General features: G+C 50.4%; 1 protein-coding gene and 1 pseudogene across 2 annotated transcripts in view; both read left to right on the top strand.

Annotated features, from left to right (window-relative positions):
• The first annotated feature begins 1,308 nt into the window (after window positions 1-1,308).
• LOC308235571 (insulin growth factor-like family member 1) lies at window positions 1,309-3,205 on the top strand. The gene is made up of 4 exons (XM_080644489.1): window positions 1,309-1,597; window positions 2,168-2,221; window positions 2,332-2,593; window positions 2,855-3,205. Exons 1-4 carry the CDS (start codon window positions 1,573-1,575, stop codon window positions 2,934-2,936), a joined length of 423 nt encoding a protein of 140 aa, XP_080500615.1. The 5' UTR covers window positions 1,309-1,572; the 3' UTR covers window positions 2,937-3,205.
• Window positions 3,206-8,311: 5,106 nt separating this feature from the next.
• The window catches only part of LOC308235371 (cytochrome b-c1 complex subunit 2, mitochondrial-like), a 31,905-nt pseudogene continuing 22,037 nt past the window's right edge, over window positions 8,312-18,179 (top strand). The window contains exons 1-2 of the transcript in view: window positions 8,312-8,343; window positions 8,572-8,689. The product of the transcript in view is annotated as a cytochrome b-c1 complex subunit 2, mitochondrial-like (transcript). The remainder of the gene's footprint in view (window positions 8,344-8,571; window positions 8,690-18,179) is intronic.

The raw sequence follows: 18,179 nt of genomic DNA, 5'->3' as shown, positions 1-18,179 counted from the left end.
ATTTTATTCCCTCAAAGTTGCTTCTACAGTGAAAGCCAGGACGGCCCCACAGCAGAGGCTAGACACCCTCAGCCTTGAGTTTACCAAGTCGCCAAGTGGCACCGTGACTGCTTTTCTGAAAACTGTGCTCCTGCATCCGGAATTGGTTTGTTCATTAAAACAGGCAGTGGGGCCCTAGCTGGTGTGGCTCGGTGGATAGAGCGTCAGCCTGTGGACTGAAAGGTCCCGGGTTCGATTCCAGTCAAGGGCACATGCCTGGGTTGCGGGCTTGATCCCCAGTGGGGGGCATGCGGTAGGCAGCCGATCAATGATTCTCTCTCATCATTGATGTTTCCATCTCTCTCTCCCTCTCCCTTCCTCCCTGAAATCAATAAAAATATATTTTAAAAAATAAAAAAATAAAACAGGCAGTGGGTCCCACGACTCGAACAACTTAGGAACCTCCCATTGGCTTCCTCGGGCATCCGGTCTGACTACAAAAGGAGCAGCATCTTTCACCACAACCCATAGAATTGAAGCAGCTGGTGGTCTCTTAAGTGTGAATTCAACCAGGGAAAGCATGGCCCACCCTGGGAGATCCCACACCCATCTCCCTCTGAACATGCAGCCTAAAGATCAAAGCCTTGGAGAACCTATTGAAGGTGGTGAAATTTCTCTCACAGAACTTTACAGGCAAGTAATACTGATAATGATGTTGGCCTTAACAACCAACCTAAAATTCCCATTCTCTCTCTTTCTCTCTCTCTACCTCCCCCTACATTTCTCCCACCTTCCTTCTTTCCCGCCTGACCTCCTTCTCATGAACTCCATGAAAATGATGACCTTTGAATAGCCTACTCACCCCTTCGTCACCTGTGTCAGAAACAAAATCTGGACCATGGGAGGTGCGAAGTGGACCTGTGCTCCTCAATAAATGACATGAATGAAGAGACAGAGGAGACCAGCAAGAGGGCCCTGGGGGAGTGAGTACAAGGTTCCTCCAGGGCCTTTCCCCTGGTTCTGTTTCATGAGCCACCACAGCTTCCTCCCTACATTTTTCCTCCTTTCCCCAACCTTGTTCACCCTGGAATTTCCAAGTGTGAAACTCATCACTTTCACCTGAATAAGCTGAGCTGTGGTTTAGTGAGCAGCTCCTGGTCAGGGCTCTGAGGTCAGGGAGCTGAGAGCACAGCCCGCCCCCCAACCCCAAGGATGTGATGTGAGAGCTTAGCAATGTGCAAAAGACAGTGGGGAAAGTAAAAGACTTAAAGGATGCAATGGGAAAGCTGTTTGGAAAAGTACTGGGTGGCTCTGAGGCTTGTCCTGCTTGCTGTGGAGGCCCTGGTGCTGGGCATGAGTGGGAGGCATTTGGGGAAAGTATCATGAAGGGGGGCGGGGGCGGTCCTGGCTCTCGGAGGATTCCATGGTGCCAGAGATGATGTCTGGATCCTCCTGACCCAAGGGCCCAGCGTGTCTCCACAGGCCTGGCCAGGAGGCAGGAGCCTGGATGACATCACCCGCCTGTATCAGAGATAAAAGCACCTGCGGGAACTGCAGACCTTCTTCTGATTCCGCTGCAGCCAACCCAGAGCCATGACTCCCCGAAGCTACATCCTGGGTAAGGAGGACCCCACCCCAATTCCCTCGGAGCCCAGCTGCAGTCTCAGCCACCACCCCATCCCTACCTCAACCTACTTCTCCTCCTTAGCGCCAGGCCTTACCCGATCCATCTCCCCAATATCATGTCCATCCACATCTCGGATTTGGTTCTGAAACTCAGGCCCAGTGCTACCCATACCCCACTTTCCCACTCCAAACCCCAGTCTTCTAGACTTTCATTGGGTCATCTCCATAGCAACCCCAGTCAGCTCAGCCCCCTGAGTGCACCTGGGCCTCCTGCTCTCAATGCCTGCCCAGGAAACACCCACATTCCCCAGAACCTTAAACCCATTTCTCCCAAGAATCCTGCCAGCACCCCTCACATTTCACAGGTCCATAATCCCAAGACTCCTGAACACAGGTGACCAGATCCCACTCTGGATGCTCCTATCCTTCCCCTGAGCCTCAGTCAGAACAGAGACCACCCCCCCACACACACACAAGACCTTCCCCTGCCCCAGGCAGGGCTCCCTGAGGGGGACCCAAGGCTGCCCCTTCAGCCGCACCTCATCCAGCTCCTCCCCCACAGCTGTCTTGGCCGCTCTCTGCATCATCAGCCTCCTCTGTTCACAAGGAGCCCCAGGTGAGTGCAAGAGAAAGAGGGACACGCGGGTGGTGGGTGGCTTCCAGAGGGCCCCCGCATGGGCCCTGCCTGCCCTGCCATCTGGGCCACACCAGCTCTGTCTCCTCCAGTGTCCCCCACGGGTGCTCACCTGATGCTGTGCCACTCACACTCCAGATGTGGGGACAAGTTCTACGACCCCCAGCAGCACTGTTGCTATGACGATGCTGTGGTGCCCTTGAGCAGGACCCGGAAGTGTGGGAACTGCACCTTCAGGGTCTGCTTTGAGCAGTGCTGTGCCTGGTCACTCAGACCCCAGGAGGCCTTTGTGGTAAAAGTGAGAGGCCAGGGCTGTTCCTTGGGCCCATCCTTGGACGACAGGGTTTGTTCCAGGTAAGGTCCTGTCCCCTTCACAGGTATGGGGCTTGTTGGGGACTGGGGAGGGTGTGGAAACCCGGACTGTGCATGACACAACCTCCCTGCCCTGTTCTGGCTGTCCCCTACCCCTGTCCACCTGCTCTAGTCAATCTCTCCCTTTTTCTCCTTTCGGTTTTATTTCCCTCTCATCCTCCTTGCTGTCCTTCTGTGTCTCTCTTTTCCACTCCCCTGTCCGTAACCATCTGTCCCTGCATTTCTGGCCTTCTCTCTCCGCAGTGTCAGCTTACCGAGGACGGGTGACCAGATAACTGCGGACTCTGCTTCCTCAGGGAGCCTGGAGACGGACCCCTGGTGCTGACGGAGCCGGGACTGCAGGGGATATCTGGGGACAGGAGACGCTCAGAGTCTATGTGCCCGTCCTGTGCTTGCTCCTCTCGCACTCTAACTCTGTCCTAAGTGGCGACGGTCCCTTTCTATGATTCTGGACAATCGTGAGAGATTGTTTTGCTGATGGAGGTCCGGAGGTCCCCAACCCCCACAGCTAATACCATGAGGCAGAACCCCATTACCTTCGGCTCTTTTCCACCTGGCGCCAAACACACGGCACTTAATAAACTTTGCAATTTTACCTGTTCTGTCCCGGCTCATGAACGGTTGGGAAGGGTCCTAAGTGGTGGACATGGGTCCTTTCTCTGGCTCCCAGGGGTCACAAGGAATGTCCACGTTTCCCATGTAAGAACAACTGTCAGGTGTTCCCCAGGATCTGCGGGTTTCACGGAATAACAGTTGCATCCGGGTCACCGGGATCCAGTTCTTGTTTCCACCCCACCAGGGGGTAGGACAGGGAGGGGGACGCGGCCCCAGGGAGGGAGGGGCTTTGGCGCTGCATCTGTCCCCCACCACCTGCCTAGCCCAGTGGAGGGAGGTGAGGCCAGCACGCCCCCTGGCGGGAGGCGGGCGCAGGGCGGGCAGGAGCTATGAGTCAGAACCAGGGAGGAGCCCCCAGCACTGGGGAAGGAAAAGGTGCCTCTCCTGCACCCCAACCCCAGGGCTGGGCTCTCCACGTGTCCCCACCAGCCAGTGGGCTGTGGTGTGGGAGGCTGGAACTCTCACAGGAAGAACTGACTTGCCTCCAAAAGACGCTCTGGGCGTCATCCAAAGAGGTGTGAGCATTTCCAATTGGCTTTCACCCAAACCGCGGGTGGACACTCCTCCCCAGCTGCTGGGCTCACCCAGCCACAAACACGGGCGGGAACCGCGGTCACAGGGGTCGGGCTCTGTGATGTCTGAGGTCGAACTTCCCTAGAGAGACAGGGGTTCAGGGAGGAGCGGCATCCAGGACACACGGTGAGGACCAGGCCACGCCCCTCAGCCTGTAGGGTGGTGATTGGGCCTGGACGGGGCATATCCAGGACCCTGGACAGAGGTTGCAAATGCCTAGTCCTCTCCAGATTCTAACTTCTGAAAGAAATGAAGACTATTTTCCGTGTACTAATTTTATTTGTAAACAATCATATGCAAATTGGACAGAAAAGGCAGGGACTTCTGGTTCACTGAGTGGGGTCTCCCCAAACCGGGCTCAGAGGAACCTGCCCCTCCCTCCATGAGGGTGTAAATATAAGCAGCTGGGGATTGAGCAATATGCAAAGCAAAGCTCCTCCCCATCCTCAGCCTTGTCTCCCTCTCTTCTAAAGACACACTGGCACCCTAACCGGTTTGGCTCAGTGGATAAGCGTCGGCCTGCCGACTGAAGGGTCCCAGGTTCTATTCTGGTCAAGGGCACATCCCCAGTAGGGGGTGTGCAGGAGGCAGCTGATCGATGTTTCTCTCTCATTGATGTTTCTAGCTCTCTATCATTCTCCCTTCCTCTCTGTAAAAAATCAATAAAGTATATATTTTTTTAAAAAAAGACACACTAGCAACAGTGTCAGTGTGACCATCCAGAAGGTTCTGTGCCTGGAAGAGCAGGTGCTGGGGGAGGAGGAACTCTGCAGCTGGAGTGCCCAGGGCAGACCCTGCCCCTCCTATGACGTGTGTGATTCTGGGAGTGATGAGTGCCTCTGTGCCTCAGTTTCCCCATTTGTAAAATGACCACCAAAACCAGATCAAATGAATCAATATTTGTAAAAGATTTCAAAACATGCCCGGAGTATATGAAACGTGTCCATGCTTGTTGAAAAGTAAACATTTTTTCTCTGTTTTAGCTTACATGTATACATACCTTTAATTATTTTGCCTTTTTAACATAAAAATAGTTTAGAAATATTTCTGTGTAAGGACCCATAGATTCATCTCAAACTTTTAACGGCAGAAAATTAGTGCAGTGCCTAAATGTCTCAAGTTTATAATCCAATGTCTTCTTTAATAATATATTTCAAATACTCTACTGACATGGAAAATGTTCACATCATAATGTTAAAGGGGAAAAAACTGAGATATATAATTGCATACACCATTATCCATGGTGGAGGTTTTCCCCCATTGATTTTAGAGAGAGGATAAGGGAGGAAAAAAAGGAGGGAAGGATACAGAAGAGGAAGATTTATTGTTCCACTTATTTATGCATTCATTGGTTGATTCTTATATGTGCGCTGATCCAGGATCAAACATGAAAACTTGGCAAATCGGGAGCACGTTGTAGCCAACTGAACCACTCAGCCAGCACAGCTGGAAAGGACCCATGTCCACCACTTAGGACCCTTCCCAACCGTTCATGAGCCGGGACCCTTAGGACCCTTCCCAACCGTTCATGAGCTGAGGGAGGGGCAGGTTCCTCTGAGCCCGGTTTGGGGAGACCCCACTCAGTGAACCAGAAGTCCCTGCCTTTTCTGTCCAATTTGCATATGATTGTTTACAAATAAAATTAGTACACGGAAAATAGTCTTCATTTCTTTCAGTTTTGAAAAATTCCTGCACAGGTGCTCCTGGTAACTCAGGGTTTTTTTAGGGCCAGCAAATCGAAGAGGCTGCCTGACTCCACGGTACTTCAATGACAGCCATGTAGCTAATAAATCTATGGCTGTTCTCTTTTTCCAGTGCATACTTTTAATCTTTTATCATTAGTGTTTTAAAGTAAAATTCACATAACAGAATTTCTGATTGAATTATTTTAATCAGTGGATTTTAAATGTTTATGCTATATAATAAAAGCCTAACATGCAAATCGACCAAACAGCGGAACAACCAGTCGCTATTACACGCACTGACCACCAGGGGGCAGATGCTCAATACAGGAGCTGCCCCCTGGTGGTCAGTGCGCTCCCACAGGGGGAGTGCTGATTAGCCAGAAGCCGAGCTCATGGCTGGCGAGTCCGGCGATGATTCCTGCCTCTGTAGCAGGGCAAAGGAGCAGCCAGCAAGTGGGCGGTAAGGAGTGAGGGGTCCCAGACTGTGAGAGGGCACAGGCCTGGCTGAGGGACACCCCCCCCCCCAACCCAGTGCAAGAATTACGTGCATCAGGCCTCTAGTGTATTTATAATGTTGTCTAACCACCACCACTAATTCCAAAACATTCCCATCAGCCCAAAAAGAAATCCCAAACCCATTAGCAGTCACCCCCATGACCCTTTCCCCTGCCCCTTCACATCCGCTGATCAGCTTTCTGTCTCTATGGATTTGCCTATTCTGGACGTTTCATTTAAGTGGGATCATATGCTGGGTGACCATTTGTGTCTTTCATGGAGTGTAAGGTTCTCGAGGTTCATCCATGTTGTCACATGTATCAGTGTTCCACTTCTTTTAGTCACAGTAATATTCCATCGTATGGACACACCACATCTTGTTCATTCATTGTGGTGCAAGTGCCTGGCATTAGTGTTCTGACTGTAATGTTAATGATCGTCATTGCAAATGTCACCCAAATCACAGACAGTCATCTACAAGGAACAACTTGCCAGATGTAGGATGCAGCTACCAGCAAACCAAGCAGACAAGGAACCAGGCGGCTCACACCATGAGGATCCCCTTTAGAAAGTCCTGGGTAACCTAGATAACTGACAGCTTGGTGACGTGTGCCTTCCTTCCTGCACTCTAATTCCTGCTCCTATTGCTTTAAATTCCCCAATAAACAGTGAACCCTCCAAACACTAGACACCCCACCCCTGGGCCCTAATAAAGGCAGACCCGCAGGTCCACCCTCCTCCCCTCTCTCCACTCGCTGTGTGGCCCTCTGGCCTGCCATGTGCCCTCCAGCATCTGCGAGTACTAAATCCTGTTCTTAAGATTCTCTAATGGCTTGTGCGGAGGTGTGTCCTACAATCATAATAACTCTGAGGCCGGGTCCAGCCACAATGACTGCAGTCCAGGAAATGCCTGAGGGTCTCGCCACAAGGACAAATGGCCCAGGCCAGGGCCACAGGCGTTCCTACCCTGTAGCATCCACAGCGAAGACCCACACTTCACCATTCACCAGCTTATAGACATTTGGCTCCGTTCCAACTTGAGGCTTTTGAGGATAATTGTGCTATGAGTACACTCTTGTACTTGTGGGTGTGAAGAGGTTTGTGGTTTTGATTCACTTTCCCTAATGACTCAGCATGTCGATCATCTCTTCATGGGTTCAGTGTCTGTTTCTATGTCATCTTTGGGGAAAAGTCTTCAAATCCTTTGCCCACTTTTGAATTGGCTGTTTGGCTTTTTATTGTTGACTGGTAAGAGTTCTTACTAAATTCTGGATACAACTCCCTTATCAGGCATAAGACTTGCAAATATTTTCTTTCACACTGGGAGTTGTCTTCTCACTTTCTTTTTTCACACATAAATATTTTTATTGATTTCAGACTGGAAGGGAGAAGGACAGAGAGACAGAAACATGGATGAGAGACACACATTGATCGGCTGCCTCATGCAGGCCCCCTACTGTGGGTCAAGCCTGCAACCTGGGCATGTGCCCCGAATGAGATTCAAACCTGGAACCTCTTGGTCCAGGGGAAGACGCTCCGTGCACTAAGCTACACCACCGGGCTCACTTTCTTGATGGGGTGTGTGTGTGTGTGTGTGTGTGTGTTTAATATATTTTTATTGATTTCAGAGAGGAAGGAAGGGGGAGAGAGAGATAGAAACATCAATGATGAGAGAGAATCACTGATCGGCCGCCTCCCGCACGCCCCCCACTGGGGACCGAGCCCGCAACTCAGGCACGTGCCCCAGACCGGAATCGAACCCGGGAACCTTCAGTCCGAAGGCCGACGCTCTATCCACCAAGCCAAACTGGCCAGGGCTTGGCTGTGCTTTTTGAAGTGAAAGCTGTAACTTTGATGGATTCCAATGTATCTGTGTGTCTGTGGCTCCTCCTCCCTGTCCAGGCAGCACTACTCCACTCTCCACGCTCACTGACAGGCCTGAGAGGATGTGGGGGACACACCCAAGGCCATCACCTACCTGTCCTCTCCAGGATCACCATCACCTCCTACTTGTATTTCTTTATGTCCCTCTGGGAGGAGGGAGTTGAAATCTCTTTGGACAGAGCTGGGTCTGTTTTAGTTTATAGTGAAGTGGACATCATCTGAAATGTGCATAATGTGCCACTTCAAAGACCCGTGTCTATGGACGGGACACCATGCCACCCCAGGGTCCCCACCACACCTGGTATCTAATTGTGGTGGCCCATCCACAGGGAAGGAATGGCTCATGCCCTTGGGGACTTCTCTATGCTTGTGCTGCATAGACTCTAATTTTTAAATTTTGAAGTTCCCAGTTGCGCAGTGTTGCTGTGGGCACCTCTGGAGCCCCAGCATGAGCCTGCACATCCACCTGCCAGGGAACTGGTCAGCCTCCTTCTAAAAGCAAGGAAGGGTCTGGCGTGCCCATCCAGGTCGTGGTCCCCATCACCTGTTGCAGGTAGCAGGGATCGGGCCAGAAACCCTGAAGTTGGACTGGGGGCTCCCTGTTGGCTGTGCAGGGAGCAGGCTGCCTGTGCAGGCTGGCGTGTGGCACTGGAGTCCCAGCCCCTCCTGCTCAGTGACATCCTGCTCACCGGCCTCTTTCCCCCTCAGCTGGTACTCCACCCAACTCCTGCTGCCCCCGGAGAGCCTTCTGGGGACCAAGGAGATCCACCTCCTGCTGCCAGGAGGGAGGCTCAGCCTGTTTGGTCCTGGACTAAAGGGGAAGCCAGTGAGGAGGCTGATGGCAGGAAGAATGCCAATTTCCTGGTCCAGCGCGTGTACCTGCGCTGCTGGCTCGATCCCCTCCCAGGGGGGTGGGAGTGCAGGAAGCAACCAATGGATGGGTCTCTCTCACATCCATGTCTCTCTCTCTCCCTCTCACCCCCTCCTTGGGGTGAGGATTAAGAAAGAAAAATAAAATGTCCGTTGTCTCTTAAAGAGGTGTTAGGACATTCAGTCCACGTTTAAATACTTCTCACCAAGAAAACTCCAGGCCCACTGGCATCATCGGTGAACTCTTCCAAAGGGTTAAGAATAACACTGAGACAGGCAGGCTGCTCCCCCAAGGCCCTCCCTCCCCTCAGGACAAACAGCCAACCAGGGACTGCACTGAAGGAGCCTGCCCTCTACAAGGTCATCATGCAACAAACACTGTCCTTTTCGTGACCGTCCCTCATTTAAATACTGAAACACACACCCCTGGGTGGGGATTTAACATGCTAATAGGACGTGCTGGGCAAGAAGAAGCATGTAGTTACACACAAGCACCCACAGCGCCTGCTCTACATCCTTGGCGGGCACTGTTCCCGCCCAAGCCTCTTCACAATTCTCCCCAGGCGCTGACGGGAAGCAGCCTGTCTCCTCTCCCTTTGTGGTGCTGGCTTCCCGGTGCAGGAGCTTAAATAAACCTTTGTCTGTATCGGTTTTGGGTGACCTCCCTTGATTTCTGTCCTGGAAGATTGCCAGAACCCAGGGCACCCATAACCAAACGGCAATCTTATACAAACTGTAGCAGAACATGGAACATGTTTCCTAAGGCCAGCATAAACCTGATGCTTCCCAACACCCCCCAACCCCCACATTCCTCACCCCCATCCGGCAGCTCCTCAGACACCCACTTCCATTGGTGGGCCCACAGATACTCACCATCGCCCTCCATGGCTCCCATGTCCTGCTTCCCCAGGGTCTCTCTTTCCTGAGACACCGCCTCTTTAATGGGACCCCAGACACTCTCCAGCCCCCCACCGTGGCCACCATGTTAGCTGACAATTCTTTCAGAATCCAAAGTGAATGAAGGTGCTGAAAACATTGGTCTTTCAAAACGCAAGCCAGCTCCTCTGGGGAGGCTGGAAGCAGGCTTGACACCCAGCCTGGGTGTGTGCCAGGAAGAGTGTGAGGTGGAGCAGGGAGCCAGGGTGAGAGAGCAGCCTATTCCCTGGGGCAAGATTGGAGCTGGAGTTGCTGAGCATGGAGCCTGGTCTCCCAGAACAGCTGTGTCAGACTCGGGGCCAGGGCAGGAGGTCAGGGAGCTCTGATGGTTGGAGGGCAGTGGCTGGTCCTGAGAGGTCTGGACACTGAGAGCCTCTAATCAAAAGCCTGAGGCTTTGGGGTCAGACGGCCCAGATTTGAACCCTACCTCTGTCTCTTCCCAAGGTGTCAAGAAATAACGTGCCTGGTATTTTTGCATAGACATCTTGCTGCAAGCATTTTTGCTGCCAATATTTTTGCCTCATAACTAATTGGCCTTGAGGCAATTTTGTTGTAAAAAATCATACGCAAAAAGAGGGACATTAAAAAGGGCATAAATTTAAAAGACTATTAGGAAATAAAAAAGTATTTGGGCCCTGGCCAGTTTGGCTCAATGGATAGAGCGTCGGCCTGAGGACTGAAAGGTCCCAGGTTTGATTGTGGTCAAGAGCACGTACTTCAGTTACAGAATCCTCTCTGGCCAGGGCCCTGGTCAGCGAACATGCAGGAGGCAACCTATTGATATGTTTATCTCACATCGATGTTTCTCTCTGTCTTTCCCTCTCCCTTCCACTCTCTCTAAAAATCAATGGAAAAATATCCTCGGGTGAGTATTTTAAAAAAAAAGTGTTTGAATTCACTTAAAATGAGCATAGATTCCCATCAACACTGTTCAAATAACTGATTTTATTTTGTGGATTGTACCTAAGCAGTGGTCTTGGAACAACTTGGCACCATCGAAGAGGATGTGGGCCCTAGCTGGTCTGACTCAGTGGATAGAGCCTCGGTTTGCTTCCAGTAAAGGGCATGCACCATGGTTGCAGGCTTGATCCCGTGTTGGGGAGGCAACCAATCGATGGGTCTCTCACACTGATGTTTCCCTCTCTTCTCTTCCCCTCCCTTCCACTCTCTCTAAAAATCAATGGGAAAATATCGGGTGAGAATTAACAAAAACAAAAGTGAAAAGAAGACATGGGCTTCTATTTCTCCTCCCAGTGTTGTGTGTTTCAAAATAAGAAATGCGGGAACATTTGAGATTTTTGTTCCCTGGCATATGTTGTCAGTTTGTCTCAAATAAAATCTTTTTTTTTTTTTTTATTGGGCCCTAACAGGTTTGGCTCAGTGGATAGAGCATCGGCCTGTGGACTGAAAGGTCCCAGGTTTGATTCCAGTCAAGGGCATGTACCTTGCTTGTGGGCACATCCCCAGTAGGGAGTGTGAAAGAGGCAGCTGATCGATGTTTCTCTCTCATCGATGTTTCTAACTCTCTATCCCTCTCCCTTCCTCTCTGTAAAAAATCATTAAAATATATTTTTAAAATATATATATATTTTTTATTGGTTTCAGAGAGGAAGGGAGAGAGATAGAAACATCAATGATGAGAGAGAATCATGAATTGACTGCCTCCTGCACCGGAAATTGAGCCTGCCACCCGGGCATGTGCCCTTGGCCGGAATCAAACCCGGGACCCTGTAGTCCACAGGCTGACACTCTATCCACTGAGCCACACCAGCCAGGGCCAAATAAAATCTTATAAAAAGCAAGAAACAGCCTTGACTCATTTCTGTCAGTGGTTATAGAGTTGGCCCCCAGAGGAAGGGTCCGGGGTTCCATTCCAGGTCCAGTCACCTATCTCGGTTGCAGGCTTGATACACAGTCTGGTCAGGGCGCATGCGGGAGGCAACCAATCCATGTGTCCTCTCTCACATCCATTATTATCTTTCTCTCCTCACACACACACACACACACACACACACACACCACCACCTCCGCCTCTCCACTGTCTAAAAAAATCCGGGAAAAATATTCTCAGCTGAGGATTTTAGAAAGAGGAAGAAGAAATCAACTCATGGGAGACAAATCAGTAGCACCTGGAAGAAATACCGACCATCTAACACCACCACCCCCAGGCCTGCTCGTCACTATAGACCATTATGAGGGTGAGCTCAGATTTATACAGGGATGTAAACACGGGAGTGACAGCAGGAACTTCATCAATGGAGACATGAAACCAAGGAAACAAACACCCCTTACAGAGCCCCTTCCACTCCCTGGAATCAAGAGGAAGACTCCCTGTTGGATGTTTGATTGACAGCTTTCAGGGGCCATGCCCCCTCCTTCAGCCCCACATCTGGGTCAGCCCTTAGGAAGTCCTCTGGGCTGCCTCCCCTCACCCCAAGGGAAGTTCAAACCATAAAAAGCAAGACCTGCCCAACTCCCAGCCAAAATAGAAGCCCTGGCTGACCACTGCTTCCCCCTGCTTCACTCCAGAGGAAACCCCGAGCCCTTCTCCTGGGGAGTCCTATGAGATAATAAACTTCATTGTGAATAAATTAGTGCTGTATCATTCATCCTGATATTCATATAAATTCCTGCCTGAGGGGTTGTCCTGCATCCAGCCAGGGTCACTAGGCACCCAAATCCACCACCACCACCAACCAAAGTGCTATAGCAGCTTCCTCCCCACTGCCCAGTCTCAGTGGTCCCTGTCTGGGGCCAGTCTGCTATCTCTATTGGATTTAAAGCTCTCTGATGTCAGGGACCAGCACTGCCTTGGCCACAGCCAAGGGCCCAGCTGTTGGGGACACTGTATCTTCCAAAGACCAGAGAACACTCGGGGTCTCGTGGGAAATAAGAGATACTGAAACCCCTTTGGTTTTATTCCCTCTGCCCAGCTCCCTCTGTGGAAGGAAGACCCTGGCGCGAGGCCCCTGTGCAGTTACAGGCACGGTCTGGGCTGGACTCACACACCCCGCACCAGCCAGGGGTCTCCCTCAGTCCCAGGCCCCGCCCCTCCGGAAAGGGGAGCCCCCCGCTGTGAGGCTCTGCTGGACACACCCCAGGGGAGACGGTCCCCCAGCTCCCAGGTGCTGCTGGCAGGCCTGTGCTTCCGGAAGGTGAGTCAGAGAAGGAAACAGGGGTTTCCAGCTGTCACAGGCTTCCCCGCTGGCTTCCCTGGGGCCCAGCAGCTAAGCAGGCTGAACCTCCTCCTGGCAGCATTGGGGTGTTCTTTCCACCTGGCTGCAGGGGGCCCCTCCCTGGGGACAGGCCAGAATGTGAGGAATTCCATCTCTGCTCCAAGCACGTCAGGCATGCAGGGGGCTCCCAGGGCGGGGCCTGCCCTGTGCTGCTGGCTGCAGGGAGGTGCCCCGGGCCCGCCCACCTGCGCTCCTCAGGCTTCAGGCTGCCTGCAGTCCCTGCAGCAGGGCTTCCGTGATCACCCCCTGGAGGGGCTCCCACACCCTTTCCTGCTTAAAGGGCTCCTGCCAGCAAACAGAAACCACTCACCCAATGTGTGCACACGGGGCTTTAGGACAGGGGGTGGCGGCTGATCAGTCCTCTGGCAGGAGGAACATGCTCCGCGCTGAGACTCCAGATATGCCCGAGAACAACACTGTCAAACGGAAAAGATTGACATTTTTTCTTTTAAAAAATTTGGAGTGGCCCGGCCGGTGTGCCTCAGTGGTTGAGTGTCCACCTCTGAACCTGGAGGTCATGGTGTGATTCCTGGTCAGGATACATCACCGGTTTCGGGCTCCATCCAGCATGCAGGGGCAGCCAATCAATGATTCTCTGTCATCATTGATAGTTCTATCTCTCTCTCCCTCTCCCTTCCTCTTTGAAATCAAGAAAAAATATATATATATTTTAAAAAAAACTGGACCATATCCAGCAAAACCATAGAGAAGCACAGAAGGAAATGAGTCATTCCACCTGCCACGTAGGGCCCAGCAGCTAAACAGGCTGAACCTTCTCCTGGCAGCATTGGGGTGTTCTTTCCACCTGGCTTCAGGGAGCCCCTCCCTGGGGACAGGCAAGAATGTGAGGAATTTCATCTCTGCTCCAAGCATGTCAGGTATGCAGGGTGGGGAGCCTGTGACAGGTGGAAACCCCGGGTTTCCTTCTCTGATTCACCTGCCACAATTACCTACCAGGTGAGGTGGGGGATGCCCCAGGTGGGGCACTGGGGTGAATGGGTGTCCCCACCTTGGGCACGTGTCTTGGCAGTGGCCACATTATGCAGAGGTTCAGCTGATTGATGCCCACTCTCAGCATAACCTGAACTCAGCCCCAGGTGTGTTTAAAGAGAGACCCACTCCCTCCTCCTAGAGGGACCTGGGGAAATACAACTGGGATGTGACAGTGATACACAAGAACACAGGTGGACGATGCCTTTCAGGCATCCTCAAACTACGGCCCGCGGGCCACATGCGGCCCACCGAGAACATTGAGCCGGCCCACTGGTGCCGCTGCCTGTCCTGCTTAGCAGCCGACTCGTCCCGGGCCCGCAGTGCGCATAGGAATTTGTTCATAGTTTTTTCTTTAAACTATAGTCTGGCCCTCCAGCGGTCTGAGGGACAGTGAACTGGCCCCTGTTTAAAAAGTTTGAGGACCCCTGCTAGATGAACTGGGAAAGTGGAGTGATGCTGCCTGAACAAGGAGGAGGAGCCAAAGAATAGCCCGGAGGATCATGGGAGAGGAGGGGCGGGGCTTCTCACCTCCCTACCCCCCAGGTTACTCCCACTTTATCAGGCTGACTCCGCCCAATAGAAACTTGCTCTCCTGGCTTGACAGTCTATTTTAAAATGTCAATCACTGTAAGGCGAGAACGTAGATAGTTGGTTTTAGAAATTTACAGAGGCCCTGGCCGGTTTGTCTCAGTGGTTAGAGCGTGGGCCCTGGGACTGAAGGATCGCAGTTTGGATTCTTGGTCAAGGGCACCTGGGACTCCCTGCAGGCTCCATTGCCAGGCCCCAGGAGGGGGCCTGTGGAGGCAACCAGTGGATGTTTCTCTTTCCTCTCTCCCGCGCCCTTCCACGATCTCTAGAAAAATCAATAGAACAAATATCCTCTGGTGTGGATTAAAGGGGAAAAAGCACAAGATATTAACATTACAAACAGTGATTCATTATCTAGTTCCAAAGCTATAATGGAATTATTGAGTCAATCTTTTTTTTGGAATCAATCTTTCATAACGGTTGCCAAAGATAATTTGTTTTATTTTAATTGAGTATATTTGACATATAACACTGTGTAAATATAAAGTGTAGACCTGTTACTTGATACTTTTGTATGTTGTAATATGATTGCTGTTGTAGCGATATTTATCACATTACATAATTATAATTTCTTTTATACTTTATATTTGTAGAGTTGACGTTCTGCTCCATAGCCAAAATATTCCTTCCCCCGCTCCCTTTTCATTATCAAAATTGACAATGCCGCCTGTGCATTTCGGGGGTTGCTCCGGTACCCCCAAGCTGATACAAGGATTCTTTTTATGCTGGCTTTATTCTCTTCTCAAAATGTCCCAGTTTTTGTCCGGAACGTCTTCATTCTTTGTATCAACAGCATATGCCAGACTCCACCTGTCCTTTTGCTTACCCAGACCTGGAATCAGCCATTTCCCCAAGAAGCCGGGTCCTTCAGGTGGGTCGGGGGGCTTTAGAGACAGAAGGGCTCCCAGTGCCCGTCCACTGCCCCCAAGATCCTCCCTCACCCACCTGCATCTCTTTTTATTTTTAATAAATCTTTATTGTTCAGATTATTTCAGATGTTCCTCTCTTTCCCCCCATAGCTCCCCTCCACCTGATTCCCCGCCCCCATGCCCTTACCCCCCGCCACTGTCCTCATCCATAGGTGTAAGATTTTTGCCCAATCTCTTCCCGCACCCCTCAGACCCCCTTCCCCCGAGAATTGTCAGTCCACTCCCTTTCTATGCCCCTGATTCTATTATATTCACCAGTTTATTCTGTTCATCAGATTTTTTATTGACTTGATTTTTAGATTCACTTGTTGATAGATATGTATTTGTTGTTCATAATTTTTATCTTTACCTTTTTCTTCTTCTTCCTCTTCTTAAAGAATACCTTTCAGCATTTCATGTAATCCTGGTTTGGTGGTGATGAACTCCTTTAGCTTTTTCTTGCCTGTGAAGCTCTTTATCTGACCTTCAATTCTGAATGATAGCCTTGCTGGGTAGAGTAATCTTGGTTGTAGGTTCTTGCTGTTCATCACTTTGAATATTTCTTGCCACTCCCATCTGGCCTGCATAGTTTCTGCTGAGAAATCAGCTGACAGTCGTATGGGTGCTCCCTTGTAGGTAACTAACTGTTTTTCTTTTGCTGTTTCCAAGATTCTCTCTTTGTCTTTTGCCCTTGGCATTTTAATTATGATGTATCTTGGTGTGGTCCTCTTTAGATTACTTTTGTTTGGGGTTCTGTGCACTTCCTCGACTTGTAAGTCTATTTCTTTCACCAGGTAGGGAAAGTTTTCTGTCATTATTTCTTCAAATAGGTTTTCAATATCTTGCTCTCTCTCTTCTTCTGGCACCCCCATAATTCGGATATTGGTACACTTGAAGTTGTCCCAGAGGATCCTTACACTATCTTCATATTTTTTTATTCTTTTTTCTTTTTGTTTTTCTGGTTGGGTGTTTTTTGCTTCCTCATATTTCAAATCTTTGGTTTGATTCTTGGGGTCCTCTAGTCTACTGTTGGATTTCTGTATATTATTCTTTATTTCAGACAGTGTATGCTTAATTTCTGACTGATCCTTTTCCTTTTTTTTTTTTTTTTTTTTTTTTTTTTTTTTTTTTTTTTGGCATTCTCATTAAGATCCTTGAAGGTCTCACTAAGTTCCTTGGAGGTCTCACTAAGTTTCTCGGCAGTTTCTAGAAGATTCCTGAGTAACATTATAACTGTGGTTTTGAACTCTATATCCAGTAGTTTGCTTTCCTCCATTTCTTTCGTTTGTGATCTGTTTCTTTGTCTCGCATTTTCACTGCTTCCCTGAGTTGATAGAGTGGCTTTGTGTGCTAGGTGTCCTATAGGGCCCAGTGGCTCAGCCTCCCCAGTCACCTGAGGTGGACACTCTTGGTGCACCTCTTTGTGGGCTGGGTGCACAGTCTTGTTGTAGTTAAGCCTTGATTGCTATTGGTATCACTGGGAGGAATTGACCTTCAGGCCAGTTGGCTATGAGGACCCGCTGTGTCTATAATGGAAAAACTGCTGTGCTGGAGACACCCTTATGGGGCAGGACTTGCTTCAGTGGGGCTTTGGTGCTCACTGAGTCTGCCTCTTGAATGTGTCACTTATGAATGTGAAGAATTGAAATCTGGTGTCATCTCACACTGACCACTAGGTACACTGGCTCCTGGATCTCCAAGGAGGTGCAAGTCAGCTACTGTCTGAGGCCGCCCAGCAGGAGCTACAGCAAGATCTTCAGATTTAGCCCTGACCAGTTTAGCTCAGTGGATAGAGCAGTGGCCTGCGGACTGAAGGGTCCCAGGTTCGATTCCAGTCAAGGGCATGTACCTTGGTTGCGGGCACATCTCCAGTAGGGGGTGCGCAGGAGGCAGCTGATTGATGTCTCTCTCTCATTGATGCTTCTGACTCTCTATCCTTCTCCCTTCCTCTCTGTAAAAAAATCAATAAAATATATTTAAAAAAAAAAAAAAGATCTGCAGATTTCTCCTCTTTGCTTGGGGTTTGGAAGTTTTGGAGCTGACCCAGCTGCAGTTTGTTAGGTTAAGCTGTGATAGGGCAGGCCATTCATATGCAAAAGCCGTGCGCACAGTCTGGGTGGGTTTGTAAATTGTGTGGGGCGGGGTCTCAGGGAATCACTAGGCTAGGGCGCAGCAAACAGTGATGGCTGCCAGTCAGCCGTCTCTGTGTCTCCGCTTCTATGTCCCCAGTCCCAGGCCCCAGCACAGTAAACAATGATTCCTGCGCGCACCTCTGCGAGAAAGCCACCCTCACTTTCCGACCCGATGCCAGACAGTCCTGTTTCTCCCTGTAGGAGTCTGGGTCCCCAGAGTCTCGCTGGAAACTGGAGTTCAGAGCAGTTGGGAGCTTGTGTCTCCCTCCCGCTTGAAAAAGACAACCGTGTCCTCAGTTGCCAGCTCTCTCCACACGCGTGCCTCCATACCTCTGATTTTCCGCAGCTCTGTACCTCCTACACAGTCTCAATGCGCTTTTTCCTTTCCTCCTAGTTGTAGAACCTCCACTCCGCCAGCTTTCCCGTGGTTCTGGGTGATAGACGTTTTGTCTTTTAGTTGTAGTTTTGGTGTGGTTGTGAGAGGCAGCACGTACAGGTGTATACCTTATGCTGCCATCTTGGTTTCTCCCCACCCGCATTTCTGACTTCATTCTCCCACAGAGGAAACCACAGCGCTTTGCAACTCGTCAATGTACATTATTGTTTGCTCAGTCCTACACATGAAATATTAAGATTTTAGTCTCAATAGAATC

Source organism: Plecotus auritus (assembly GCF_963455305.1).
Source record: "Plecotus auritus genome assembly, chromosome: 10".
NCBI lineage: Eukaryota > Metazoa > Chordata > Mammalia > Chiroptera > Vespertilionidae > Plecotus > Plecotus auritus.
The sequence above is the reverse complement of the archived record's forward strand: the minus strand, read 5'-3'. Positions and strand labels throughout refer to the sequence as shown.

Bases quoted from the DNA above. Each gene is read 5' to 3' on its own strand.
- LOC308235571 (XM_080644489.1), top strand. From the start codon at position 1,573: ATGACTCCCCGAAGCTACATCCTGG. The intron at 2,222-2,331 runs GTGAGTGCAAGA...TGTCTCCTCCAG, and splicing joins CTGTTCACAAGGAGCCCCAG to TGTCCCCCACGGGTGCTCAC. The intron at 2,594-2,854 runs GTAAGGTCCTGT...CTCTCTCCGCAG, and splicing joins GACGACAGGGTTTGTTCCAG to TGTCAGCTTACCGAGGACGG.